This window comes from Calypte anna, chromosome 21 (assembly GCF_003957555.1).
Source record: "Calypte anna isolate BGI_N300 chromosome 21, bCalAnn1_v1.p, whole genome shotgun sequence".
Taxonomy (NCBI): Eukaryota; Metazoa; Chordata; class Aves; order Apodiformes; family Trochilidae; genus Calypte; species Calypte anna.
This window is the reverse complement of record NC_044266.1, coordinates 2686193-2714116: the sequence shown is the minus strand read 5'-3', so window position 1 is coordinate 2714116 and position 27924 is coordinate 2686193. Positions and strand designations below refer to the sequence as shown.

At 53.7% G+C, this 27924-nt stretch overlaps 1 protein-coding gene across 7 annotated transcripts in view; it reads right to left on the bottom strand.

Moving 5' to 3' along the window:
* Positions 1–27924, bottom strand: part of CASZ1 (castor zinc finger 1) — a 195363-nt gene that overhangs the window by 83829 nt on the left and 83610 nt on the right. For 5 of the 7 annotated variants that reach the window (XM_030463455.1, XM_030463453.1, XM_030463459.1 and 2 more), the window contains exon 1: positions 2567–2731. Coding sequence is in view for 5 of the 7 variants with exons in the window: in XM_030463453.1 (XP_030319313.1) it covers positions 2567–2615 (49 nt within the window). In the remaining 2 variants the exon portion in view is untranslated. Of the gene's footprint in view, positions 1–2566; positions 2732–17875; positions 17962–27924 lie in introns of those variants that run through there. The other 2 variants (XM_030463456.1, XM_030463457.1) reach the window with 2 other exon arrangements.

Sequence of the window (27924 nt, the reverse complement as noted above, 5' to 3'; positions counted from 1 at the left end):
AGGAAGTGACAGGTGCCCAGTCACTCAAGATATTTACAACCAGACTTGCAGAAAGTCACATGTAGAGAACATCTTGCCACCATCCTGGGCAGATGTACTCAGTCCATGAATTCTTTCCAGCCCTTAACCACTACGAATGCTCCTGGCCCCGGAAAGTCCACGCAAGGACCCACAGAAGATGAGAAAGCCCTCGGCAAGAGCAGACTGTCAGACCCCACATACCGAGTTCCTCTGGGAAAGAAACCCCTTCGGACCTGCCTGTGCCAGCTGGCAGCTCGTGTGAGCAGCCCTCGGGCACTGCCCCCGGGGAGCCACAGCCTGAGGGCTTGGAGAGAATTCAAGAGGCAGCGAATGAGGGAGATAAGCTGGCCCAAGTAGATAAGGGTTAGAGGTGGTGATTATGGGGCAGGTCTTTGCCCCGAGATCATGACAAGACGGGTTCACCCACACACAGACCGTAATGCTGACTTAAACAGATCTCCCAGATCCTCATTTCCATGGCTTCCTGCAGCCCCGGGTTCCCATACCCACGCGCTCCCCGGGCACGGCGGTGGGAAGGCCGAGCGCCCACCCCACTTCCGAGCAGAAGGAGGGTCTGGTTTTGGATGTGTGTGTGTTGTGGTGTGTGTGGGGGTAAAGGTGTTGGCTCGTCAGTGCCTCGCGTGGGGAGCGGGGCGGGGGCCCCAGTGGGCAGCGGGCAGGGCCCCCCCCGGCAGAGGGCGCTGCCTGCCCGGGCAGGGCCGAGCGCTGCCTGCCCCGGGGCCAAGAGCGGGCAGCTGCCTGCAGATCCCATCGCTGCTCTGCCACGGCTGCTGGGAGATGGAGAGATCAGGGGCAAATCACTGTTTATGACTTCTCTAAAAGCATTTGCCCTCCTGCAGTTTCACCACATCCTTAACTCCCCGGCTGCCCACGCGGCCTCCCCAAGCTCCTTGATCTCGAAGGGAGGCAGCCAGACGCCCACAGACGGACCCAGCCAGAGCCCGGGCCCCGCGCTGCTCCCGGGGCGGGGGAGAGAGGGGGGAAGCGGCTCCCGAACCGCTCGGTTCCTGATGTCAATGACAGAAATAAATAAATAAGTGAAATAAACGACGGCAAAATTAGCCTCTCCATCAAAATATCAGAGTACATAGTTCAGGCCCAGTCAATCATCAACCAGTTTATTACCATCTTACTCCTTATTAAAAAAAAAACAACACAACTCAACACGCACACACGGATGCCCTGGCAGTGGCTACCTGGACCGTGGCGGGTCACCAGCACAGGCCTGTTTGGCCCATTGCTGCCATTTAGTTTTTAAATGGGAGAGAATGGTTTACACCATTTTGGAGGAGCAGGTATGGTTGTGTATAGGGTCCAAGTGGTGAGAGCAGGTCCTGAAGAGGAAGGTAACATGACCCAAGGGATTCCTACCCAACTCCAGATTTGCCAGCCTCGTCAAATCTAAATGAGACCCTGCTCCAGACCAGCCAATGGCTGGGAAATGATGATTCTATGAAAACCCACCAGCACAGTGAGCCCCCATCATGTTCCACCCTGATGGAGCCCTGACCACCACCACACCCAGCCGAGCCTATGCCAGGCCAGGCCCTGCTCCCCGTCCCCATACCTGATCAAAAACCAGTGGACCCGCCACAAAAAGCTACGACCAAAAACACACCCAGCCCCACTACTGGGGCCTGTAATCTAAAACCAAAACATTACCCCAGTCTGGCCACCGTTCCTCCTCCCTTCGAGATGTGAAGGGGTGGGGGAGGTCTCATATACCTCACATGGAAGGACAAAAACAAACCCATCCCAGATATGCTCAGGTTGGAAAAAAAATAAATAATACTCATTAAATGTAATAAGCAGCCTCTTCATCTGACACTGCCTTGTCCCAAATAAATTAAATTCCTTTTCATTTAGACAGCACAGGAACCTGACAAGCAACCTTTACCAACGAGACGCCAAAGCTCAGAAAAGGGGGAAAAAATGAAAGAGAAAACAACCCACACAACTTACAACAAATATAAACGCCGAATCATTTCAAAACCCCCATAAACTTCCCCTCCGCATCCTCTCCTGGCCAGCCCGCGTCTCACCCGGCCGCCCCGGCCCGGCCCGCGGGGCTGCCGCTGGGGGAAGGACCCGGCGGAGCGGAGCCCCCCGGCTCACCTCGCCACCCGCCTCGGCGGGGCCGGGGAGAGCGGTACCGGAGCGGCGGCAGGAGAGGAAGCCAACTTCCGTAAAACAAGTGAAAGAAAAGTGAAAGAGGCTGCGAGCCCCCGGCAGCACCTGGTGCCACCCCCGCTCGGCTCGGCCCGGCCCGGCCGCCCCGCGCACCGCCCCGCACTCGCCTCGGAGCCGGGAAAAGTTTCGGTGCGGCGGCGGCAGCGGCCCCCGGGCAGCCGGGTCTCAGCGAGGGTGCCCGCAGCGCCCAGCCCCGCAGCGGCGGAGGGGACGAGAGGCGGCCCGGGCAGGGAGCGCTCCGCTCCGGGGGCACCGGCACCCGCACCGGCACCGAGCGGGGGCTGCGCCGAGCGGGGGACTGGGGGCAGGAAAAGGACAATTGTGCTGTACTTACCATAGTCGGAGAGACGAAAGCCGAATTCACTTAAATAATCAACTTTCATAATACTTAATTAATACCTAATTGCAGCTGATTGCTCCCGAATAACAAGTTGTTTAAAGCACTGATGTCATTGCCGTGCCGGTCCTCCCCGAGTCACTTTGGCAGCGGGGCCGGGGGCGGGCACCGGCCGCCCCGGGGGGCGGTGACTGGCAGCCGGCAGACACGCCTCCGCGCCGGGCCCTCCGCCGGGGGCAGGTGCGGGGCCGGGACCGGGACCGGAGCGGGCCGGGGTGCGGCGGCGGGGTGACCTGGGGCGGCCCCGGCGCCCGGCCCGGTCGGGGAGGGGTCTCGGGGAGGGCCAGTCCCGGCCCGAGGCAGGCGGCAGCCCCGCACCCATCGCCGGCGGCCCCAGGGAACGGGCGGGCAGCGCTGGATGCGCGGCGGGGAGCGCGGCCCCGCGCCCGGCCCGGGGAGCCCCGGAGCCGGCGGGGAAGGAGCGGGAGCAGAGCGCGGGGGGATGCGGAGGGTTGGGCGGGATGCGGCGGGGTCCCCCCGGGGAAGGAGGGGTGGGGGGGGGGTGGAGGAGGCAGGACCCGTGGTCCCGGTGCAGCGACAGGGCGGGTTGCTCCCGGCACCGCTGTCCCACGCGTGTGTGCGCTCTGGGGAAGCCACCGAGGAGGGCCGGAGCCCGCGAGGTCCCGGTGGCCGGTGCCGGGTGTCACAAGCCTGGAGGCTGGAGCATCTTGCCCAATGCCCGCAGGAAACCAGCGCTGCTCAGCCGCGCTCGGCCCACAGGAGGGTGGTTTTTCTTTTGCAGCGAATTTCCTCATTTTTTGTTGCTTTATTTTTCTAAGTAGCAAAGAATGCGAGGGAGGTTCTAAGAGGCGTGTTGGGTAAACATAGATATAAGCCTCTTTCTTTAAAACAAACGAGCAGATTATTTACCTGATTAAATAGGTATTTTGAGCAGGTTGTAGGCTGTTTTTGTGAACACACCATGTTTGGCTCTGTGGATTTTGGCAGAGCAGGCTCCTCACCAGGGCCGGGGAGCAGTGCATTAACTCACCAGGCTCCTAAATCCTTTTTATAAGCAGAACTTAATGTGCTTTTCAAAGGAGGCCAGCATCATTACCCCACTGCATGGATGGGGAAACCGAGGCACCAGCAAGGGAAGTGACTCGCCAGAAGTGGCTGGACAGGTTAGTCACAGGGCTGGAAGCAGCCCAGGTCTGTACCTGGCTCCATGTACCAGGAGAGTGTCCTGAGCCCAGGAACCCAACACTGTGACTGTAACTCATCAGCTAACCTGGCTCAGCCAGTGCTGCATTTACATGTCATGTAATGTACGGGCAGTGCACCAGGCCAGAGGGCAGGGAGAAGGAAGAGGAGAAGGGGAGTCATTTGTGAAAACCACAAGTATTCTGGCTTCTCCTGGAAAAAAAAAAAATCTAAACAAAGTCTAGTGAAACAGAACCACCCAGGGACCCTCCGGGCCAGGAAGAAGGGTGGGGACAGCAGCGTCAGGCAGGAGGCAAGTGTGTCCTGCCCGGGGTGCTGCCCAGACACCAGCCAGGGGGGGGCCAGCCAGGCAGCACCCCTGACCTGAGCCCTGGCACAGGGATCCCCTTCCCATCCAGTGCAGTCAAGTTGCTGCTTTTAGAGAAATGGGCTGAACAGCAGCAGCGTTGCCACAGCCCTCCCCTGCTGGTTTCTAACCATGCCATCAGCTCCAGCCAGCACTGTCACCCGGTGCTCTCTGCAAAGTCCTGCCTGTCTGTGCCTCACTTGGCCCTGGCACAGACACCAGCCCTGCCAACATCACCCACAATCCTCGTCAGAGCCTGCCCTGGTCCCTACACCCGAGTCAGATGCTGCAGCACCCACAGGGAAAATCCTACCCTGGGAAATATTGGACAGTGCCAGAAATGCTTGTGCCAGTTCACCTCTGGCTTTGCAGTAGTTGAGTTTGGACCTAAAGCTGCCTTTCAGCTGTGAGGTTGCTGATAGGTCCTGTAAGTTCACTGCACCTCATGTCACCCAGATTTCTCCATTTCCATCCCTCCTAACTTAATATTTAAGAGTTCTGCTCACCCTAAGATACCTGGCTGTATCTCTGACTCATTCAGAGGGGGAACACTCACTGTAACACGGATGTGTCACTGCACATAGGCAGCCACACAGACCCTCTAAACATACCTGTTCTTCTACATGCACTGAGCTGAGCACGTTCACACATCAGTATACAAATGTTCCCCACCCCTCCCATCCCAGCACGCACACACAACATGCATATGCACCCCACAGAACAAAGAAGATGATGCTCTGTGCTCCCTCACATCCAAACACACACATCACCATACACCATGACACACATGAACCCACACACACAACCTAAACACACCCGGAGGATCCCCTCCGCAGACTTCCCACTGTCCCTCCCACTCCTCCTTGCAGGAACAACTTGCCAAGGTGTTTTTTCAGGTGAAGTCCACGCCCTGCAGCTGACGCAACGGCAAGGCCTGATTTCCTATCTCAGCGATCTCCAGTCACAGGATCAGGTTTTATTTCCCCATCCTCCCTTCTTTGCCTCTTACCCAAGAAAAGTTTGTTCTTTCCTCTCAGAGGCTGTGGAGCTTTCTGCTCCTTTGGGGACTGTGCCCCCCATCAGGACAGCATCTCCCCTTCTTCCCCATCCCTCCAAGGCAGGGATCCTCTCCGAGGCAGAGCTGCCTCTGGCCATGCCTGGCACAGAAGCAGCTCCCTGGAGCACTCGAGGAAAGGCAGCACCCCTCACCCTGCTCTGAACTGTGCCAGGGAGAGAGCTGCCCTGTCCGCTCCAGCCACTGCTGCCCTTTCATGGCAGGTGAAGAGATCTCTCCTTGTCCCTTCCCACCCTCCCAGGGGCGTCAGGAGCTCTCAGTAATTAATGTTTGCCAGGTGCTCAGAGATCCTCAGATGAAAAGTGCAATGGGAGGGGGAAGGATGATTAATTTATTATTATTATAGTTTAATGCTTTCCCCGCAGACAGTGTGCCAGGGCTGAGCAGGGGGTGAGTCACACTGATATGTGGGACATCCCCCTTTGTGTGGCTCTTTGTTTTTTATGCGTAGCCCATTTTTTTGGCAGTTTCTCCCTCCTTCACTGGAGCTGACCCTGGGGCCTGGGGCCGTGCTCTGGATTCATGTGGGCTCAGGGCGCTGGCTCTCAGATTGCAGGTTGGAGATCTGGCAGCGCCGTGCTCCTCCTCCTGCTTGGGGAGTCTATTAGGCAAATGCTCTTGCCCTATTTCTGTAATTTTGTTTGATTTCTGTTTTGTCAAGGGAGGCGCCCGGAGGCCTCGGGGCCTGGGCGGCAGGAGCAGACAATCCGTGCTTTCTTTCCCTTTCCTTCTCTTTTGCTCCTTCCTTCTCAATTCAGTTTCAATCACATTATTGGCACATGGTGCCCTCAAAGCATTGCCAAAGCAGCCGCGCGGAGTCTCGGTGTGCCGGGCGGGGCTGCGCCGGGATGGCTTCTGCCTTTTACTGTTCCCTGGCGTGACTCAAAACAGTCTGACACCAGCTCCCCACCATGTGGCTGCTGCTCTTCCAGACACTCCACAACTTCCAGCATCTGCTGGAAACCAACTGCTGCTCATCTCTTGACCACTGCCCAGAGGGAACGACTGCCCCAGGAGTGGCCGTACGGTGGGGAACACACGCTGCACGGCCCCGTGCTCCACAGGGGCCCAGAAGACTTCGGGGGAAGGAGTGGCAGGGGTTTGAATACACTTAACAATTAGCTACAATTTACTACAGCGATTAAAAGCGCAGCCTGGGGATTTCAGGGCGAGGAGGCAAGGGGATAGTCCTACCCAGGCATTGCATCCAACAGGGAAGATGCCTGGCACTCAAGAGCAGGGGCTCTTGCCTGCAACACCACCAAATGAGCCAGCCCAGAACTGTCCCCAGGAAGCCCCCAGCCCCAGCTCGGCACACCAGGCACTGCGATGGCCTCTGGGGGCACCAGGGAACCACTGCCCAAGGGCAGGTTCCAGGCCGGGTAAGGCCTTTTCCTGCAGAGCAGGGGGCAAGCACAAAAAAAAAGGCAAAAAGGTGATTTCTGTCTAGAGGAGCTGCAAGCCACCTTGTGTTCCTGCACACCAACGTGTGGATGCAATCAAACATGTGAGGCAGACGTCCTGTGCACACACACACACGTGTTCACAGACATCAGGGTGATGCCTGCCCAGGCACCCAGCACAAGGCTGGACTGTCACAGGTGCTTTAGCAGAGACTGTCCTGCTCTGGACATACACGGGACACCTGATGCCACGGAGATGGCAAGTGGCTCTGGGTAGAGAGGAGCTGCTGCTCTGCTTACTCCCCAGGATAATAACTTGCTCTCCCAGCAACCATGTCTTGAAGTGGGCTGCGTCACGCCAGGAGCCAGGGAAAGGCTTTCAACATACAGCCCAGCAAGCAACAGAGATGGGACAGGCAGAGAGACAGGCTGGATTTTATACAAGGGATGTTGGGAAGCAGGGATGGTCTCCACGCAGTCACTCTGGATTTGACTTGGCTTGGGAAGGAGCAAGAGGCGGAAAGGAGGGAAGGCAGAGGGAGCCAGGCACATTATCCACTCTGCTTGACCTTCCCCATCACAGGCAGAAGCTGTGTCAGCTCTGATCCACAGGGGATGGTACAGAGGGATGCAGGGCACTGTCCCCACCAGAGCAGGAGGGATGTACACTCATTCATTAGCAGCGGTAGCAGGGAAATAAAGGGAGATGATGCAGGAGGGAAGAAACGGGCAGCAAGAGCAGTGAAGGGAGCCCCTGGACTGCCCAGTGGGTCCTGACTGCCACCTCCTCGGGGCTGTGACAGCAACACCCCCACCACAGCAATGGGCAGGGGAGGCAAAGTCTCCCCCCCACACCACGGTGATGAGCGCGCACAGAGGTGCCCAGGATGCCCCGCATGGATCCGTGTCCCCTGTGTGACCAGGCTGCCTGTGACCAGGGCTGACACTGGGTGGGGTCACCAGCAGGCACCAAAGTGACACCCAGCAAACCCAGGTGGGCACCGAGGTCGCGCAGTGGTGCCAGGGAGACGCGTGCAGTGCAGTGGGACACGGGTGGGGAGGCAGCACACAGACACAGGTGGGGACACAGCACACGGACACAGGTGGGGAAGCAGCACACGGATATGGGGAAGCAGCACATGGACACAGGGAAGCAGCACACGGACACGGGGAAGCAGCACATGGACACGGGTGGGGAAGCAGCACACGGACACCACCCTGCAGAGGCAGCAAAGCCCCCGGAGGCTGCGGCCCCCCGGGAGCCCCCCAGGCCAGGGGGGTGCAGGGAGCAGCGTCGGGTGGTAAGTGTGAGGCAGACGCAGCGATTGCATTACTGAAGGAGCCCGGGCTGGCAGTGCCGAGCTATCGTCCCTATAATCCTGTTAGCCAGCAATCTCCATTCCGAAAGAGCTTCATTTCTTTGTGAATATTTGTAAACTAGATATCTAATGGAAAATTATAGGAAAATTATAGTGAAATTCATGACGAAGAAATCCGATTAGCCCTAATTCAATTATGCCATCTTAGCCCACACAGCACATTTCCCATTTTTTTCCCATAAATACCAATGCCAGGGGTCCGGGTAATCAAATAAAATTGAAAATCATCTTCCCATTAAATTCAATTAGCTGCAATTTCTAAAGCCTATCAGAGATTTTAATTACTAAATTATAAAATTCTCCAATGCTAAATTGAAACTAAAAAAATTGCACATCCTTGTATTTCAGAAGAAAAAAACCTAGCAGAAACCTTGAAAAATACCCTTCTCCTCCCATCAGCACCCACGTGAACACGGGTCTGGGCAGCCTTCACCAGAGAAACCATCGTGGAGGGACATGAACCAGGCCTAGAAGGTGGCTACCTCTGAGGGGAAAAGCTCCCATATCAGCTGAAATTAAAACCTAAAATCCAGCTCTAATTACAACTCAGTTGGGTTGAAAGAGGAAAGGGGAGAGGGTGGTGATCTCAGCAGCATCTCTGCTCCCTCTTCCCACACAAGCTCCTCAGTTCTAGCCAGCCCCCTGCACCTCCATGCTGCTCTGCTGGTGACAAGTGACAAGCCACCTCACTCCTGCAGCCACTGGAACAGCCGAGGCTCTCTAGGAGTTGAAACGAGTTTTGCCTGCAAATGGGCTCCGTGAGGCAGTCCCTGGAGCCTCCGTGTGCCAAACCCAGGGCAGCAGAGCTGGTGATGCCCAGAGGGAAGCAGGAGGGCAGATGCTAGCTTTGTGCTTCTGATAAAGCTTCTTGAATAATAGCCATGCAAGCCCGGTCCTGACACTGAATTAAGGGAAGCTGGAGCCCTCAGCAAACTGATTTAGCTCGAAGCACTACTTCAGTGAACACGTGGGCTGATCCAGAGGAGGGGGATGCGATCACCCTTCCCTGATAGCACAGGAAACTCTCTCGAGTTCACAGAGGCACCAGGCAGGCAAGCCCATCCCTAAACTGTTCTTTATTCAACAACCAAACCGAGCAGGCAAATGGGGAACCAACAAAGCCTGTGCCTACAGATGCTCTCTTCCAGCCTGGCTTCTCCAGGGACCAACATGGCACAGGGACGTGTGGAGGGGCAATTAACTGTGTGAACCAGCAGTGGGAGGAGAACTGAAGCTCAGCTCTCGGGTTACAATACCTGACCCTCCACGAGGCAGGAGTGAGGATTTTCCGACACCGCGTTCATGCCAGGGAGAGCTCCTGCCTGGTACCCTAAAGGGTTTATTCATGCACTAACATAAACGGAGCCAGTTTCTAACATTTCACAGCCAGAACTCGGTGCTCAGGCTGCCCCGAACCAGGCCGATACTCGGTTTAATTTACTGGGCGCCCGAAAGTTGCCAGCAGGGAGTTGCCCGCAAACAGAACAACAACAAAAAAGTTAATGATCTGGGCTTTTTCTTTAATAAATAGGCAAACTGGCTGAGCCGGATTGTTGGCTGGGATTCGTCTCCCCTTTATCACCCTGGAGCTTCTGTGACACATTCTCCAAATCATCAGCATTTTGCAATTTGAGGTCGTTACCAAATACTATTTTTTTGCCAAGGAAGGGAGAAAAATAAATTAATAATTAAGAAGCCCAAGCAGGGAGAGGCTGTGGGTTGGATGGCGCTGCCACCTCCGCGGGGATTGCTCAGGCACCTGGCAGCCCGCCCAGCGCGCACCTCGGTCGCCAGCTCACCCTGGAATGTGGTGCTGGCACCCAAGTGCTACTTGATTTTACTACGAATTAATCAAAGTCTCTTCTGCAAGCGTCTAACACTAAATCACCACTGGCTGAGCCTCAAATGCAGCTCCCCTGTTCCAGGGATTCGGTGCAAGGAGATCACCAGCTCCAGGTGAAAAGCTGAAGGGGGTTTCCTCTCTGCACATCTCCTGGTACTCCAAGGCATCAGCCTCTCCCAGCTGGAAGGAGAAGAGATTTCCTGCAACTCTTCTGCTCACAGCAGGTAACCACACACACACTTAAGATAGGCTGGGATAAATCTGTGCTGACTAGTGTGTACTTACACCAGAGAGGAATCTGACTGGACTGCAAGCTGGTGCAGATGGCAGAGGACTCTCTGTAGCACGTGTGTGCCCGTGCCCCTGTTTGTGCATCTACACACACAAGCACATACAGAGATGGGACCCTGTGAGGTCCTGCGTGGGTATGGCTGCTGCACATTGCTGCACAGGGATGTGCCCAGCCTCATGGCACCCATGTGTGCAGGGCTGTGCTGTCAGTCTGTGTGGCTGTCCACAGCCAGGGGGACACAGACCTCCTCTGTGGGTGCTGGGTCAATGTCTGCACGCCTCATTTGCCTCCCAACTTGCAGGACCCAGCACCCTCCTCATCCTGGCTGGCCCCCCAGGAAGCAGGGTGCTGTGGCTGGCACTCAGGATGGCACCAGCCCACATCCCTGCACAGCTCTGGAGACACAGCACTGCCCTGAGCCATGGGTGAGTTGTATTCTCCTCTCCACGCTTTGCCTGTCTCAGAGCCCTCTCGTATTTTCAGTGCTCACTAGACCGTGAATTCACCTTCATACCAGTTACAGGGTTATTTAGCTTCTCCTGACGCCAATAACCACCAAACTTTCACTGGCAGCTCAGCTGTCTCCTGGAGACATGAAGCTCCTCTCTCACCTGCCCATGGTGCCCCCACCCACCAGGAGCCGTGGGGACAGATCCCCAAGCCCCACACAGTGCCTGGGGACATTGTTCACCCGCCAGCGACAGCCTCTGATCCCCACCCACCTCTATAACAACAGAGCAGAAGAGTTAAAAAAACGGAGGGAGAGAGTGAAATAGAGGAGAGGCAGACAGAGAGAAAGACAGAAGACAAAAAAGATGATAAAGCAAAACTGGTACAGAGGAGGAAAAATCCCAAGACAACAGAAAAAGAAGCAGAGAAGAGAGCAGGGACATGTTGTGGGGTTTTTGCCCCTGCACACCCCACAAAGCAGGCATTCTCCAGCTCCTGACACTAAAATATTACTACTACTCTCCCTGAAATTTTAGAGGTCGACTTGAGAGCCCTAGGGCAGCAGCTGGACAAGCTGTGCATGGGTTGGGACACTGCTGAGGAGGAATGAGGATGATCTGCTTGGATGGGATACCCAGGGCTCTCCACTGAGTGCCCGAATGCTACAGGATTGCAGAAAACCCCAAACCAGAGTGTGAAACCTCTGGGCAGGGCCATGAACAAGGAAGGCCAGCAGCCTGTCCCTCTTCCTGATCCTTTGTCACATGGAAACCCTCTCTGCTCTCCTTCGCTGGCCCAGAGCCACCTCTGCCACTCTCCCACTGGCTCGGAGCCATCTTTGCCAGTTCCCCCTGCTGCAGCCCTGTAAAGCATCTTTTTGCCAGCTTTCCCCTCCACTGCCACAGCACCCCTCCCTTGGCATGATGTTTTTGGCCCAAGGCCTTGCTGCTCACTCCTGGCCACGTGGGCTTGCTCCCTGGTCTCCTGGGCTTTCCCTTTCTGACTGAACATTTCCCAGCTGAAGGCAAGTGCTGCAGCGACATTTCACTCTGAAACCAAGCATGTGCTGACAGCGAGTGGCATCCCCAGGAGCTCCTTCCTGGCCCCCAGGGCTGTGTGGGGCCAGACACAGATGAAGAGGTGGCACAAGCCACTGCACAACTTGTGGTCCCTCTTCCCACCTCTGGGGTCTGGGCTCACCCTTCCCACTGGGGCCGTCCCAACCGCCCATCCTGCACAGTCCCTTGGAGCACCTTGGTCCTTTGTCCCTGAGGACAAAAACCCCCGTCCTTTGGCCCAAGGATTTCACCTCTGCTGCTGTATGGAGAGCTGAAGTGGGCACTTTTATCTTCCCACAGCTGTGGTCCTGGGAGAAAAGTCAAAGGTGAGTTCTCTTCACTGAGTGTGCAATGATACGTTCCCACAAGTACGGGGGGTGCACAGGCACAGGTCTGCACACACCAAACACAGCAGTGTGAATGTTGGAAGGGAGCTGGGGGGGTCAGAGCTGCTCATGTCCCTCAGAGCTGTAGCTGTCCTCACCTAACAGAGACCTAACAGAGACCACAGCTGTGGAGAGAACCAGAGGGACGGGAACAGGAAGGACCAAAGCGGTAGCTCTGGCACAAGCTCCTCACAGACCAGCCCTTTCCCCTGTTCTCAAGCTTCTTTGGGACAGTTCCTACAGCTGGAGTTTCAGCTGACACCCTGCAAAAGCAGATGTGGGGAAACAGGGCAGAGACACCCCCGCTGCCTCACCTGCCCGGGAGCACACCCCGGCCTCCTGCTTTCCCCATCTCGCCATGAAAAAACCCCCTCTGTGCAAACAATAGATCAATAGAGCCCCCGCCTCTTCGGAAGGAAAACAAACACCCGGATCACCGCAAATTAGAGAATGTTTCGCTTCACTTCATCCAAACAGGCTGACAATTTTTTTGGGTTGTTGCCACGGCGACAGAATAACACAGCGTTCAGCCTGTTGCAGAACAATCAATTAAGTTAATGCCTCGGAGTGCCTGTTTACTCTTCCATTTAGGAGGTGCTGCTCTCGCTCGCTCTCTTTCTCTCTTGCTCGCTTTAAATTTCTCATCTTTTGCTTCCTGCTCCTATTTCACCTCCATTTAAGCTCAAATAAAGTCCCTCCCCTCAAGTATCTCCTGGCTTGTAAGGAGCCTCTCACTTTTCAGAATGATTACCTGGAATAAAGTTTTTTTCCTCTCTCTGACTCCTGTCATTTCTCCTCTCTTCCTGGAAAAACAAAGGCAGACCAGGGAGTTACCTTTCAGGATCCAGCCCTGTCCCCTCCTCCTGGTGCTCTCAGGAACTTGCAAAGTTTCTAAAGCCAGCTCTAAACACCCCCAGGGCAGAGTGGGCCACCTGCTAAAGCAGCAGAAGTAACTCTGCTTTCAACCAGATGATGTAACTCTTGACCTGAAGACCTCTGAAGCCAGCAGAAACCCTTCCACCACTGCTACTTTTCACACTGTGAGCCATAACCAAAAATGAAGACTCCCCTAGTGATAAATGGTGTTTAAAAAGGAGAATTATAAAAGGGCCTCACAAAGGTCTAGGTCTCATCCTAAAGTCCGAGTTGAATGAAGCCTGTAAATATGTGTTTAAATGACTGAAACACAACTCAACCCAGTGCTCAAAGCATTTTCCTGAACTGAAGCCTGAGCTGAGATGCTTTAGAGGGGGCACCATTGCCAGGAGATGGTGGCAGATCCATCACTGAAGTCTTCTAAAAAAAACAAATGGTAAAGCATCTCTGGGCTCTGGCCACCAGCAGGACACCAACAGGACACCAACAGGACACCAGGCCTCTCACAGCCTCATGTGCTCTTGCCACTGATGTTGTGGGTTTGTTGTTCAACAGCCAACAGCCCCTGCTCTCCCCACACCTCTCCTGAGGACAGGAGCACACCACAGGGTGCTGAAATCACAGCTCTGCCATCCTGGGGGGGAAAAAAGGTACCAGGGAGTGAAGGATTTACCCAGGGCCAAGGCTGAGATATAATTCAGAGCTTCTGCCTCCTGAATGCTCTGCACCCTGGTGCTGTCTTCTTCATGAGCACAATACTCCTATGCTTTTATCTTTGAAACCCCAGGAAAAGTGTCCACCTCCCTCACATCCTCATACACCAAAATGAAAGGAAAAAGCAAACGCAGGCACAAGGTGGGAATGTGCAGCCCCCATGATACTGTCCTCTTATCCTGCCACCAGCAACAAGTGCATAAACATACAGCACACATTAATTTAGAACTGAACAGATGGAACAGAGCAGAAAGAGAAGAGAGGGGCTCCGACCCAAGAAAAAATAACAGGAATAGAGTCCCATACAACATCTCCTCCCTGTTCCCCAAGCTGGATCCTCTTCTCACAAACTAACACTATCACCCTGCTGGCTGGGGAGTTGTGAGGCTGTGCTGGGCAGGCTCCCTCTCCCCCTCCCCGAGCTGAAGTTGTCAGCAGAACCTGTTGGAACAGGGGCTCGTTGACTGCTCCCTGTCCATTACAGCCTGGATTATAAGCATATTGCACAGAGCTCTCTGCACGGTGCTGGGGAAATCCAATACGCTGAAAGGTTAATGCAATCAATTAGGGTGACAAGGAAGTGGAGTAAAGCCTTCCGAGTAGATGAAAGGGAGAGAGAGATGGAGACAGAGAAAAGCAAAGAGAAGTAGGGGGGGAAGGAGCAAAGAAAAATGAGGGGGAGGAGGGGGAAGATGGTACAAAGTGCTTCTGCTGTAGGCTGCAGTGTGCTGGTGTGGCCAAGGGCACCGTTCTGCCACAGGATGGATGGGATGGTGGGATCCCCATGGATCCCCAAGGCAGCAGCTGGGTAAGGACTCATCCTCCTTGGCTTTTCCTGCCCTTACCTGCAGGCTGTGGAGCCTTGCTCAAACCACAGCTGCCCAGGACTCAGGATGTCCTGCTGCCAACCTGCTCCCCAGTGCTGGACCAGCAAAATTCTCCCTGTGCCTTTGCTGCCCAGCTACCCACAAGGGATAGAAGTGACTGCCTGGGTTCAGAGTTGCTGTGCAAGGCTAAGGATCTCAGCATAGGGGAAGGAGAAAGTGTAACCAGGAAAGAGAGAGAGAATTTCCTCTGGCTGTTGATACACTTTGTGCACAGAGAAAGGTGAGGATGAACACATGGTATTTCCTCTGGCTAGACACTGACTGTCATCACTGGCCACTGCACCTAGCCCCTGGTGTTGTGAGGAGTTTTTATTTTGGTCTGTCTGTGGGAGCTCAGCCCTGACAGTCTTGGGAGCGCCTATAAAATGGGTGAGATCTCTTCTCTCTGACTCTTCCAGCCTCCCCTTCCACATGTGCAAACCTGAGCTGTCCTGCAAGGCCAGAGGACAAACCCCTGGTGAACTCTGTTCACCTCTGCCTGCAGAGACAGCTTGATGGGGATGCAGTGGCACTCAGCCCACCAGCACAGCACGGAGATCCTGGTGTCATACATGCATCCTGCTGCTCCATCCTGCAGGGCACAGCCCTTTCCATGGGGCACCTGGCTGAGGGGGGAGCCCCATCCTTTCCCTCCAGCCCCCTGGGTTGCTGTGGGCTGACTGCGCTCCTGCTCTCTGACCCCTTGAGCAGCACAGCACTTCATTAACCTGTGCTGACAGGTCAGCCCATGCAGCCCCTTCCTACCACAGCTCCTGCTCACACACAGCTCGGCCTAGGAGAACGTGACACCAGCTCATTAGGACAAATTATTACTCCATAACCCCTGCCGCAATGTCCCTTAATATGCCTATTTAGCAAGAGACAAGTCCTGGTGGGCTCCTCGGCATTAAAACAACCTCACAAATCACCAGAGGCACAAGCAGCATGATCTCTGCTTCTGGGGGCAGAGGACAGGGTGCTGGAGGGGTGCTGTGCTGCTGGGGGGATGTTCTGCAGGGAAGGAGTTGCTGTCAGACTGTGGCTCACTGTGCAGCCAAACACACCTCCAAGTTTCAGTACAAGGGGGTGATGTTCCCCTGGTGAAATCCACTGCTAAAGTATTCTGGGATGCCCATTCCAGTTGCTGGACCTGCTCCACTCTGCCTTATCCCTGTCTAAACTCTGCCCTCCAGCACTACCACCAGTTTCATTTTCCAGGAGAACTTCAAGATGCCAACGTTTCCTCTCTCTCCCTGTGTTACACACAAAATCAGTGGCTTCACAGATACAGCTGTAACACCAACCCAGTTCCTTGCAGGTTACCCAGCAGACCAAGTCTGGAATCTGTCAGCAGGCACCATGTGCTGCTGCTCCACCTAAAGCCCTGCTCAGCTCCGGGGGAGTGAGTCCACTGCACATGAAAGCTGTGGGCAAACGCCTTCCAGGGAGAAGAGGAGTGCACGGGCTGCTCCAGGAACAACAGAACCTCCATGATTTCGGGCACAGGGAGTGAGACAGAAACACAGGGAAGTGGCAGAGGAAGGCTGCTTCCTAACAGGAATGGGGAGGAAACCAACCTCCAACCTGACCTGCAGGAGAGAGAAAAGGGAGAAAGAAAACGGGGATTCATGTAACAGCACCAAAGAGAGGAGAGAGAGGGGCAGCAATGCTGCACTGGGCAGGAGAGAAGAGGGAAAAAAGTAACAGAAAGAAGATGAAGGAGTGAAAAGTGGGTGAAGCTGGGCACAGAGGGCAGAGTGAGAGGGAACGGAGAGAGAAATGAAGGACCTGAGAGAAAGGGAGGGCGGGAGGAAAAGGAGGAGAAAAGAGCAAGAATAGCCACGCAGCGAGGAGCACGCGGGCGAGGCAGAGAGCTGTAACCAGGGTTGTGAAGCATGAAAAGGGAAGAATCTGCCTGTTCCTTTCAGCACCCGGAGCATGGCGCTCGGTGGTGACCTACACTGTGCCCGGCTGTGATCACGTTTTCAGGGCCACTGCCTGCCGATCCCAAACAATGATGGGGAGCCTTTGAAGTCAGAGAAAGAAGCCGCAATGTGAACTGGGGATTTTTATTATTATTTTTTTTCTCTTTCCCCCCCCTCCCTGTCCCCCCCCTTCGTTTTTTGGATGGCGGGTAGAAGGAGGGAGGAAAAGGAAGGGCTAAAGTGGTGGGGGAAGGTTGGGGGAGAGGTTGCAAGCACAAAACAGAGAGTTGCTCTCAGCAGGGTGCCCCGAAACGAGAGAGACAAAAAGAAAACAAACAGTTTATGAGTAGGGCACATGCTGCCTGTGTCTGCATGCCCCGCGCTGCCGGCCCCCCGTGCTCCCAGGGAGGCTTCTGTTCCCCAGCAATGATGGATGGAAGCACAGGGCCATTCAGGCCTGCCATGTTACAGCAGTGGTATTTACATAACACTGGCCTTCCACCGGTCACCTCTGACACTGCCCAGCCTGGACTGGGGCCCCCTCCCACCCCAGACCCTCCGATACCACTTGGACTCAGCCTCTGAGCTCCTGAATGCTGGGGCTCGGGGGTCCCCACTCCTGCAGGGATGCTCAGAGTGTGCTCTGAGACCCAAGGAAGAGAATGGGATCTCTTTGGGTGACACACAAGGGAGCCCCGTGGTCCCCCTAAGGACAGGAGGTAGAGGCAAGGAGATCAGGAACTGCCTTGGTGTGGCAGGGAGTTCATGGTGACCATCACTGGAGGAGGGACTCTTAGCCCAGCACATGGAGACAAGGCTGTTAGGAGAGGCAATCACCCTTCATCTCCCTGGGCTTTAAGCCTCTCAGTGACCCTCCAGCCTCAGAAGGATGTGAAGTTGGGGTGTTTTTTGCAATGAGGGTCTAGGAAAAGGAAAAGCCAGAAAAGTCAGGATTCTGCTGGAGACACAGAGGTGCTTCCAACCTACCCACACGGCGCTGCAGGCTGAACAGATAAAATGTGCCAGAGGAAGAGGAGAGCATGCACATCACCCTCTTAAATTATGTGAACTCAGCAAAACTTCACAGTAGATGGAGACTGCATCCTATTCACTGAAAGGGCCTTAACCATCTCCCACCAGCCCACATGGATGAAGATAAAGCAGTACCTTCCTCACCAAAGCCCTTACACAGTTCTTTTATCTGCAAAGAGGCAGTAGAGAGGATATTGAGGAAAAACCCACAGTGACAAAACCAGGTGCCCAGAACAACTGGTGTACAAAGACAAAGACAGGATTAGGACGCATACAGGCCATGTCTGAATTAGAGCTTCTTCTGTTTTCATCTTTCTTTATAATTAACAAGGGTCCAGTCCCAGAAGTTCTAGTGCAGACACAGCCAGAGCAAGCAGGCCATAAAGTGTGAGCAACACGCAGAGGAAAAGAGAACCCAGGAGGGCGTAGTGACATACCCATTGCAGTCTGAAGTCTCTCCTACCTTTCGGAGATTTCAAGGCCTGGTTTCTTGCCTCGTTTTTAGCTCTAAATTCACTTCATCCTGAGGAGGGAAGAGAAAGGACTCAGCACACAGGGCACACCCGACCAAGGGCCAAGGCACACACACTGACAAAAGTTGAGTTAAGATCCAGCTGCAAGGGAGGCCAGAACAGGGCATTCAGACTTTGCACAGTGGCAAAGTGCTTTCCTGCTTCTGGCTGCACTGTGCAGTGCCATGCACATCATGAGAAACATGGCACTCCTACACCCAGCTGGGCATGAGACTCCCAACAAGGGCTGGGAATAATTTAGCATAGAGAGAGCAGCTATTACTGGCCTGAATCCTGCTTCCCAGGTACCACAGACAGCCCTCAGGCTGCTTTGCACTTTGCCCACGTCTCCAAGGGTGCCTTTTGCTCCACACCAAATTACTCCCTTTCCCATCTTCCCATTTCCTCTGCTGACCCTTCTGTCCCAGAGGTTCACCAGGGTGCTAATGCTGAGGCCTCCTGTGCACCTCAGTGGGGCACAAGATAACGGGGTGCAGGACTGAGTCAAGGTACTGAACCCCCTTATCCACTCATCTGTACATCTTCCTTCCTGGAGAACACAGGGAGCGAGGAGGGAAGAGAAAAGGGACAGGGGAAAAAAAGTCACAGCAAAACACATGAAAAGTAAATTGAATTATTTAAAACCATATGTTCCAAAAATGTGACAGAGCATAAAAGCCGTGCCGTGAGACTTCCGGAGGGGGTTATCCTGCAGAGGCAGGGTGGGAGGAGAGCTCGTGGGAGGAGGAGGACTGCTCCACAGCCAGCAGCCAGGGACTTCCCTCTCCCAGAGCTGGAAGGTGGCAGAGAGCAAGGGGGTAGCTTCCTGCAGTGGGAAGGGTGCTTGGCCCTTTTCTGCAGCCTCTGTTTTGCAGCCCCACCTATCACAGCTGCCACAGACCTGGCAGTGAAATGGAAAACTGGCCCGAGGTCATGCACAGTGAGTCCCTGCTTGAATCCAGGAGCCCCAGCCAAGCACCAGCACCCCCATGGCCCCTCTCCCAGTGCAGCAGTGTGTGTCAACACTCAGCCCTTCTCAGGGACCCTGCTTCAGCCCCTCAGAGCACACGAGTGAGGGGTTTGGCTCTGGGGAGTCTGTGCAGCCCCCGTGTGTAGGGGTCCTGGTGCCGGCTCCTCCCCACTCGTGCTCCACCACTGCCTGCACGCTGTGCCAAAGATAGATGCCTGGTGCTGGCTGGGACCCAGAGAGGGAAGGAGCTGGTGAGATATCCCAGATGGATGGATGGACACAGAGCACAGGGAGCCCCTCGGGCAAAGAAGATGCATAACCAGCCTGGCTCCTTCCCTTCCCACTCCAGTGCTGGTGTAACAAGGCTGAGGACACAGCTGGAGTAACAGCTCCCCCACTTGAGGTCTTCTCCCACCCTGGCACCCACAGTCCTTCTGGATCTCTCATCCCCTCTCCCGCTTTTTTCTTCCCTTTGTTCTCCCTTCCTTCCTCGCTCTTTCCATCGCTTTCTCTGCGTTCTGTCATGCTCTTTTTTCTCTCCCTCCCTTTTGTTCTCTTCCCTTCTCCTGAGCTCTCTGCCTGTAACTCTCTCTTCCTTCCCGGCTTCACTCCCTCACCCCTGTGCACAGTCAGTTCTTGGCTTTGACTTTTTAAATTTTATTTTATTTTTAATTTTTTCTTTTTCTTTCTTTCTCTTTTTTTTTTTTTTTTTTCCACTCCCCTTCTTTCGGCCACAGCTTATCAATGATGCAAGAGGAATAACGCCAATTTACTTAGAATGTGTAATCCCCAAATCAGATTGGGGGATTGTATGAGGCAATATGACCTTGCATATGTCTCCATTAAAGCCAGCCAGGCCTCCTCTTGTATTCTGTGTTCCCAGTACATATTTAGACAGATAACGCTAATTGTACTTGACATGTCCTCTTAAGGATGGACTCTTCCCTCCCCCAGCTCTGCTGCTTCCCTGCTTCCCTGCCTGACAATGTGCTGGAGCAGAGCCCTCGCAGTGCAGCTCAGCACCTGCAGGGCTGCCCAGCTGGGTGGGCGTCCAGCACAGTCCCCAGAGCCCCCACCACCCTCCCCAGTGCTGCAGACCTCACCATGGGTAGCAGGACCAACCAGCACAGCCAGGGCAGGGAGCAGGGCAGGGGCAGCTCTGCTGAACAGAGTTAATCTGAGATTATGTGCTGTTACTCTGACAATCTTGGATTCTCCACAAGAACGAGCAACCTGCTGCCACCTCCCCAGCCAGGGGTGCCACCTCACCCTGCCCCTCTTCCTGCTTCCCTCACTGACTGACACCCTCTCTCTGCCTCTGCCCCACCTCATCCTTGACCCCTTGTCCTCTTCCAGTTTTCCATGCTCCAGCTCCCTCCTCTGCTTCAGGAGGCCAAGGGTGGGCTCCTTTCCCCAAGCCAGAGGGAGACAAACTTCTTTGGGGACAGGTCCCAACCAGGACACACCACCTCTCACCAGAAAGTATGAAGCTCCAAAGTGTTGGGATAAAGGGACGAGACGTGCCTCCCGTGACCTCCTTTGAAGCCTCCCTCTTTTCCGAGGAAGGGCTTCCACCCCACACCTCACAGCTCCCACATCTGGGCACAAAGCTCTCTGGATAAATATTTACATCTGGCTACTGGCCTGTGGATCCCAGCTCCAACTTCTAGGGAACACCATGAAGAAATCCAGACCTTCCTCTTCCCCATGGCTGCCTCTACACTGCTGCTCTAGAGCAGACAAGCAGGAGGAGGAGGAGGGGAGCTTATTCCATGGAAACCAATGGATCCAAACTCTTCGCCAAAGTGGACTCAGATTTTTTTTTTTTTTTTTTTTTTTTTTGGTCCCCCTTGACCCAACATCCTAATTCGACTTTTTCAGTATCTTTCCTTCAACAACCTTTTTTCCTTCCTCCCCTTCCTACCCAGCAACTGCGCATTTATTAATTCATGAGGCACTAATTAGTTCTTTGTTTAATTTTGTGTTAAACAGACTGACCGGAATGATAACGACTTGCAGCGTTGCATTACGGTCCCCAACCGCCCCTGTTTTCTGACAACAAGGGAGCGCAGTGAGACTGGCGTGATGAACCCCAATTCCCACTCCAGTTGCACTTCATTAAGTCAAAATGTGACAAGAAGCTTAGAGAGCAACTTTCAGATCGGATCGCACATAACAATTGGGCAGGAAACTTTCCGAGGGGGAAGCGGGAGAAGCACTGGCAGGGAAGGCTGGCACCGTGCACAATTCCCAGTGTGCCTGCCTTAAAGGAGCCAGCTCGGGCTGCTGGCACAGGCAGGGCTGAGGGCACGTGCTGGTGGAGAGGGGGTGCTGGGGGAGGAAGAGGAGAGGAAGGGCAGGCAGCCAAGCCAAATGAAGTAAGAAGCAGGGCTGCTTTCTGCTCCCCTCAGTTCCATTTGCAAGGCTAGGCTGGGCTGGCAGCATCTGGGATGTGCAATCGGGCACCCCAAGTGGCATGAAGCCTCAGAGAGTCACCCCAGGAACTCTGAGGGCATCTACAGGTACCTTCAGCTCCAGGCCTCAGTTTCCCTCCTGTAGCTCCATGGGGAAACAGCTGGTGATGCTCAGCTGCTGCTCAGTTGTCAAGAATTATACAGCTGCAAAGCAGTGCCCTGAACTGCAAAGGGAGAGGTGGAATATTGGCAACCTGCACTGCTGAAATGAGAAGTGAAGGGACACTGTGACACCAAAGCAGAGGGACAGCTGCTCTCATGGGAAGGAGCTGTGGCCTTCCTTTAGCTTTTGAACAGTGCCTGACACTCCAATGGCAATACCAATTTATAAAACTGTTCCAGATCAGCCCCAGTATCAGCAATAAACTTGAAAAGCTGCAAAGCAAGTGCCTCCCACCCAGAGCTCAGAACACAGATGCCACCACACTGCCAGACCCTGACTCTCTGCTGAGTGCCACAAGTGCCTCACTAGTAGGACTTTGGGCACATGGTCACACATCTGGCCTGGCCCAAGCCACACATGGCAAAAAACTCTGAGCATGACTTACTCCTCAGCACTGGTCACCATGGGGCTGACAGATGACACAGCCAGGTTCAGCTGGATCTGTCCCAGTCTTGTTGGCACATGAGGGGATGGCTATGGCCAACATGAGCCCTTTCTGGCTCACTGAAGTGCAGTGAAATGTAAACAGCCTACAAGAAAAGGAAAAGGGTCTTAAAGCACCTCCTGACAGGGTGGGTGGGTGTGAAAAGGGAAAGAGAACTTCCCAAGCACACAGAACATGGAAGCCTTGCAGCATCTTCTGCTATTGCATGGACATGAGCTGTGGGATCATGCCAAGATCACACAGAAAGGAAACGAGCTGGGAGTATAAATGCCTTGTCTCCCTCTCCCTCTCTCCACAAGAAAGGAAGAAACATCTTAGCCTTGTTTTGCAGCGACCCAGAAGCAGAACTAAGGTCCAAAGCCACATAGGGACTCTTGAGGGTCCTGGGGAATGGGTCTTGAGCTCTGAGTGCACAGAGTCTAGGGCAGAGGAGCAAGCACAGCGACCAAAGCCTCTGAGCCTCTGGGGATGCCTGCACAGCAGCAGTCTCTGTGTGCATTATCAGTATTTTCACCTGAGTGAGCTCTAAATGTCCAGATCTTCGGGGAAGGGGCCAGACTGCAGCAAGGTATCACAGCAGGGTGTTTGCCAGGACACTCAGAGCTGAAGAGCACACGGATCTGCCAGCAGACGTCTCTGTGCTGGCTTCCATCTTTCATGAATCTGGAATACAGCAGGGACCTCTGTGACTGACAAAAAGGCTGTTCCTGCATGACAGAAATCCCAGGAAGACACCATATCCCTCTGATTTCAGCTCTGCGTGTGCTTTGGACCCCATAAAAAGGCATATTTAGATATGAACACTCAGCTGGGGGGTTGGACTGGTGTCCACGAAGGGCAAAAGCACCCATTAACACCTGAACTGAGGACAACTGAGAAGGTCCAGGATTGCTGGGGACAAGAAACAAACCCCCCTGCCACCTCCCCAGCAAACCTTCTAGGTTTTGCAGAAGGAATATCCTGTCTGCTCTCTAGATGCAGTTGGGCCTTGTCATCTGCTGAGCAGAACAGAACAAAAGGCAGTACAAATCCCAGCCCCTTCCTCTGCAAGCCCAGACTGTGGACCCTGTCCAGGCACTGCTGGTGAGAGGAATGTGGCCCATGCACTCTCTCAGGGGAAATGAGAGACAGAAATTTCAGCACAGAAATGTCCCCAGACTGGCCCAAGCAGATGCTGGTGAGCCAAGGTGAGGAACTGGCACAACCAACAGGACAGAGCGAGGGGCAGCTGGAGGACTCCCTGATTTTCCTGGGATAGAGCTGTTTAAGGAAAAGCCCATGGGTTGGATGGAGGAGAGGGAAACTCCTGACATCTCCTGCTTCCCCCTCTCTTGGCTGCCATTACAGGGCAATACCAGTAGCACAATCCAAACCAACCACAGCCACTGATAGGGCTCCACAGCTGTCAGCAAAGTTTTGTGTTGAAAATGAGGGTAACAAGCATCCCAAATAGGTCACAGTCTGCCCCTGCCTCCTAAACCAACATGCTGAAATGCCCTAGACTCCACCCTCAATCTTCTTTAACCAGGAAAACTCTCCTCCCAGGATTACAGGCCCACTGCCCCCCTTCTCTTCCCCTCCATCTGGCTGGGAGCAGCCTGGGACCGAGTGCTCTTCCCAGCCCTGGGAGAACCCTGCAGTTTCTCTCTCATAAAAAAGAAAAATGGGAGCTATAAAAAAGGCAAAGAAAAGAAAAGCAAAGCAAAGGGAAATCACTGCGAAGGAAGAAAAGAGCAAAGCCCCCCTTCCCTTCCCACCCCTTCCCCATTACCTGCCTTTCAGCACTGGGTAGAGCCTCCTGTTTCATTGCTCCCAAGGACTCCCCCTCAGCACAGTGCTCCCTGGGGAAGCCCTGCCCTGCTTCTCACCCTTTCCCCCTCTGCTCAAACCTGTTGAGCAGATCCCGAGCCAGCTCAATAAAGTGATGCAAAAAAGAGGAGGAAAACCTGCGTTGGGTGGTAGAAAAGGGACAAGGGGCCATCCTGGAGGTAACTGAGGCTCAGAGTGGCCACCTCTGGAGTGATGGAGCCAGCCATGGGACAGGAGGGTTTGGATGGCCCCAATACACAGCTGGTCCCAGCACCCAGGACAGGGAAAGGTCCCAAACCCCACCTCACAGCACAGCTATGGCACCATCCAGCACAGCAGGAGGGGGGTGCCAAGGGGGGATCCCACAGAGTTCCCCTCACCCTGACATCTGTAAAGCACAGCAGTCCCCAAACTTGGCATTCGGCAGCCCTGGGCAGGCTCCTGCTAATTTGCTGTCAGGCTGCCTAAGCAAACCAATTAAAACTAATCATTAATTATAAAAAAGAGAGAGAGAGAAAAAGACCCTGCACGAATAGGGAACTGGAAAGGGCACAGAGAAAAGAAGGACAGGAGGGAGCAGAGGGAAAGCAGAGAACTTGAGAAAGAGGCATGGGGAAAGAAAAGTGGTTTAAAACTTCAGGTGCAGAGCTTTGGATGAAGGCAGTGGAAGGGCAAGATGCCTCTCTGGGCAGGGTGGGGAGAAGCAGAGGTGAGGAAAACAGGGAAAGGGGCTGAGGGAGAAGAGGCAGCGCCAAGGGCGGCAAGAGCAGGTCCTGTCATGGTGGACACAGCCATGAGGCCAGCTCCATGTCCCTCACAGGGGCACCAGCTGCAGTCTGGCAGAGAAGAGGCACTCTCCAAGGAATGGACACATGCCAAGGAATGGGTACTTGCCAAGTAACAGGCACTTGCCAAGGAGCAGCCCCCTGCCAACCTGTGGAGAGGAGGGCAGAGGAGGAAGGAGCCGGGGGAGCGGAGCACAGGCCTCAGGAGTGTTGTCTCTCCACCTCAGGGCTCCAGGCTCTCTCGGAGCAAACGCCTCAGATGGGGATGAAAAATGGGGCATTTATGAAAAGCCCCTGATTATGCAGCTTGGGCTGGGGGCCCTGGCTCGATCCCGCGGGCTCCCCACGGGCTGTGGTGCAGAGAGAACCCCGGCAGCTGTCGGCACAGCCACCGCCGCCCCCGCGCTCCCGTTGTCTTCCTGGCCCCGCACGCTCCCGCTTCCCAACGCCCCTTTTGAAGAGGAGCCCCAGGCCCACCTCGGGGCTGGCGGATGGCGGAGAGGTGGGGGCAGTGCCATGGAAACGGGGCCTTTCCTGGGGAAACGCGCTGCCGGGGCCCCCCCTCTCCTCGTCCCGGGTGCCCCTTTTGAGGAGCTGTCAGGACCCTGAGTGAGTGTCACACGACCCAAGGACCAGGCGTGACCAAGCCTATTTTCTGCCTCAAATTTGATTGATTAAAAAACTTTTTAGGAAAACCATGTTAAAAGACAAAAAAAAAAAAAAAAAAAAAAAAAAGAAGGAAAGAAAAAAAAATTTAAGAAGAAAGGGACAAGGGGGTGGGGGAAAAAGGGAAAGGCCTCTGCGCTGGGTTTCCCTGGCAATAGCACCAGGGGACAAGTGTCAGAGGCAGATAAACAGCACAACCAGGCCAAAAGTAAAGGTCAAAGGAAGCATGAAACTTAACACAACAGTGATTAAGATAATGATGAAGCAAGGGACCCCAGGAAAAAAAAAACGTGTGACACACAGAAACACATATATATGCTCCAAGCAATCGCCCAAGAGACCTGGTACATGGGAAGAGGTGATGGGGCTTGCTGGGCCCTGGCAGTACCTGGACAGGAATGGAAAGAGAGGAAATATCAAAGTGAGGGATTTGAGGAGAGAGGAGCTGTGATTCCCCCTCAGGATGGTTGCTGTAGGTCCAGCAAGCCCCAAGGCCAAGGGGGTTCCTCCCATGACACGGATGTGCTGTCCCTGCCAGGCAGTGCTGGAATTTGCAACCAAATTCCTCAAAAGAGTTTTCCTGACAGCAGGAGGAGAGCCTGAGTGGGTGTGAATCAAGGAGGCCCTGCTGACACCGACAGAGCTGTGCTGGTTGCTGCTGGCTTGGGATCTGGCTCTTTGCCTTTTAGCAACTTGTATGAGAAGCCTCAGAAATGCCAAGAGGGGAGGATGCTGGTCAGAGCTCCCTGCCCACCCCCTCTCCTTTGCCAAGGGTAACTCTGCAGAGAAAAGCCCTGAAAGGCTGAAGGCTTCAGCAAGCAAGTCCAAGAATATCAGACCCTTTGGCATTTACCTGCTCCATCTCAAACTTCTAGGGTGATCCCACATTTCTGGAGCCCAGCTCATGACTTCCAGTTGCCTGGGACTGGATGTGTTACTATTGCCAAGAGGCAGCCAAGAAACTGCAACTTGTTAACCAACTTCTTTGTGAGTCCAGAGCTTTAAAGTTTGTGCAATGGAAACACAAAAGGCTTTCTACCTTTTTCTGTACCACCTTCCCGTTGTGAGTCACTGATCCCCTGGAAAATGTCCCTGCCTTCTCTGGTACAACAGAGTCCTGATGCAGAGCCATCTCTAGAGTCATCTGTGGGACAGGGCTGGACTTGATGGTCCCCTGCACTCTGTCTCCAGGACAAGGGACCATTAACCACCTCCCACACTTCCTAAAGTTTGCACAACCCACTCAAATCCAGACAGAATGCTGGGCAGAACAGGATTGTTCTTCCTGCCAAATATCTTGGGGAAATTAATTTTTTAGCTGAAATTTTCCTTCCACGTAGTGTTTATCATGGGGAAGAGCACAGAAATATTTTAAGAAAAAAGGTTGGAAAAGTGCTACATCCATGTTTAGAGACACACACAGGGACACACTCTAAATCTCACTGTGTCACAAAGATGGTTTCCATCAAATACATTTCAGTGCCACATTTCTAGCATCATATTCATGTGTCTTCCCCCCTCCCCCATCATTTATATTCATGGTCTTTTGTAAAGAATGATTCAATTAAACCACTGATGCTCCTTGCTAGGAGAAGAGTCTGAGCAGTGAGAACTCCCCAAAAGTAGGGCCAGGCCAGGGAAGGTTTTGCTGGACTGGGAGAGGAGACTGAACATCCACCAAAGATGTGCAGGTTAGAGGGGCTGGGACACCACTGCCTCACACCTCTGGAAAAACAGCTCATCTGGGAGTGGCAGCCCCAGCTATTTAAAAAAGAAATAAAAATAAAATAATAATAATAATTTTAAAATCATTGCTACAATCCCTGGCACTATTGACTGAAAAATGTGCTTTGAAAAATAATAATAGAAAGCAAGGCCCTTTTTAAATTTCATTTTTGAGCCATTTGATGTTTTCATTCTTTTTTTTTTCCCCCCTCCATGGCAATCAGAAGAGCAGGAAATGTGTTTAAAAACTAAAACCCCCAAACAAGTAATGAAAACTGAGATTCTCATTCAGTCCCCTGTGCTCAGAAAGAGGGACTTGAAGGGAAAACACCAAATGTCCTTAAGCACAGGGTGAAAGGAGGGGTTGGCAATGTTCTGTTTTGGTTAATGCTGTTATGAAAGGTACAGAAAGTCTCAGATACCACAGATACTTGTAAACATATTCTTAGTTTTTCCTCCCTGTGTATCTGATGACAAGGATTTAACACACGCTCAGATGCCCACACACAGCCCTGAGATGGGATGAGCCAAGCAGTGCTGGGTGAAACTGTATGAAAGTTGAAATCCCCTCAACGACAGAGCTGGTTCCATTTTACTTTTTGCAAGGAGAAAAAACCCCAACTCCTGCTCCAGTGGAACCTTGAGAATTGACACACAGATGTAAGAGTACTGCTCAGCAATCAGATCACTTTTATCCAAATCTTTCCCATGAAAAGAATACTCTGCATCTCAAAACTCTTTGTGATCAAAGATCTGATTCACTTTCTAACACGCTTAAACTGATTTCTCTTGTTTAGGAAGAAAACCCAGCGACTCTGGCAACAAAACACAATGAAAAAAGGAACATGCCAGACCCAAAAAAAGACCTGGAGTAAAAGCAGAGATCCTTTTCCAGCAGCACACCTTCCCTCCCCTCTCAGCCTGGCAAAGGAGCAAC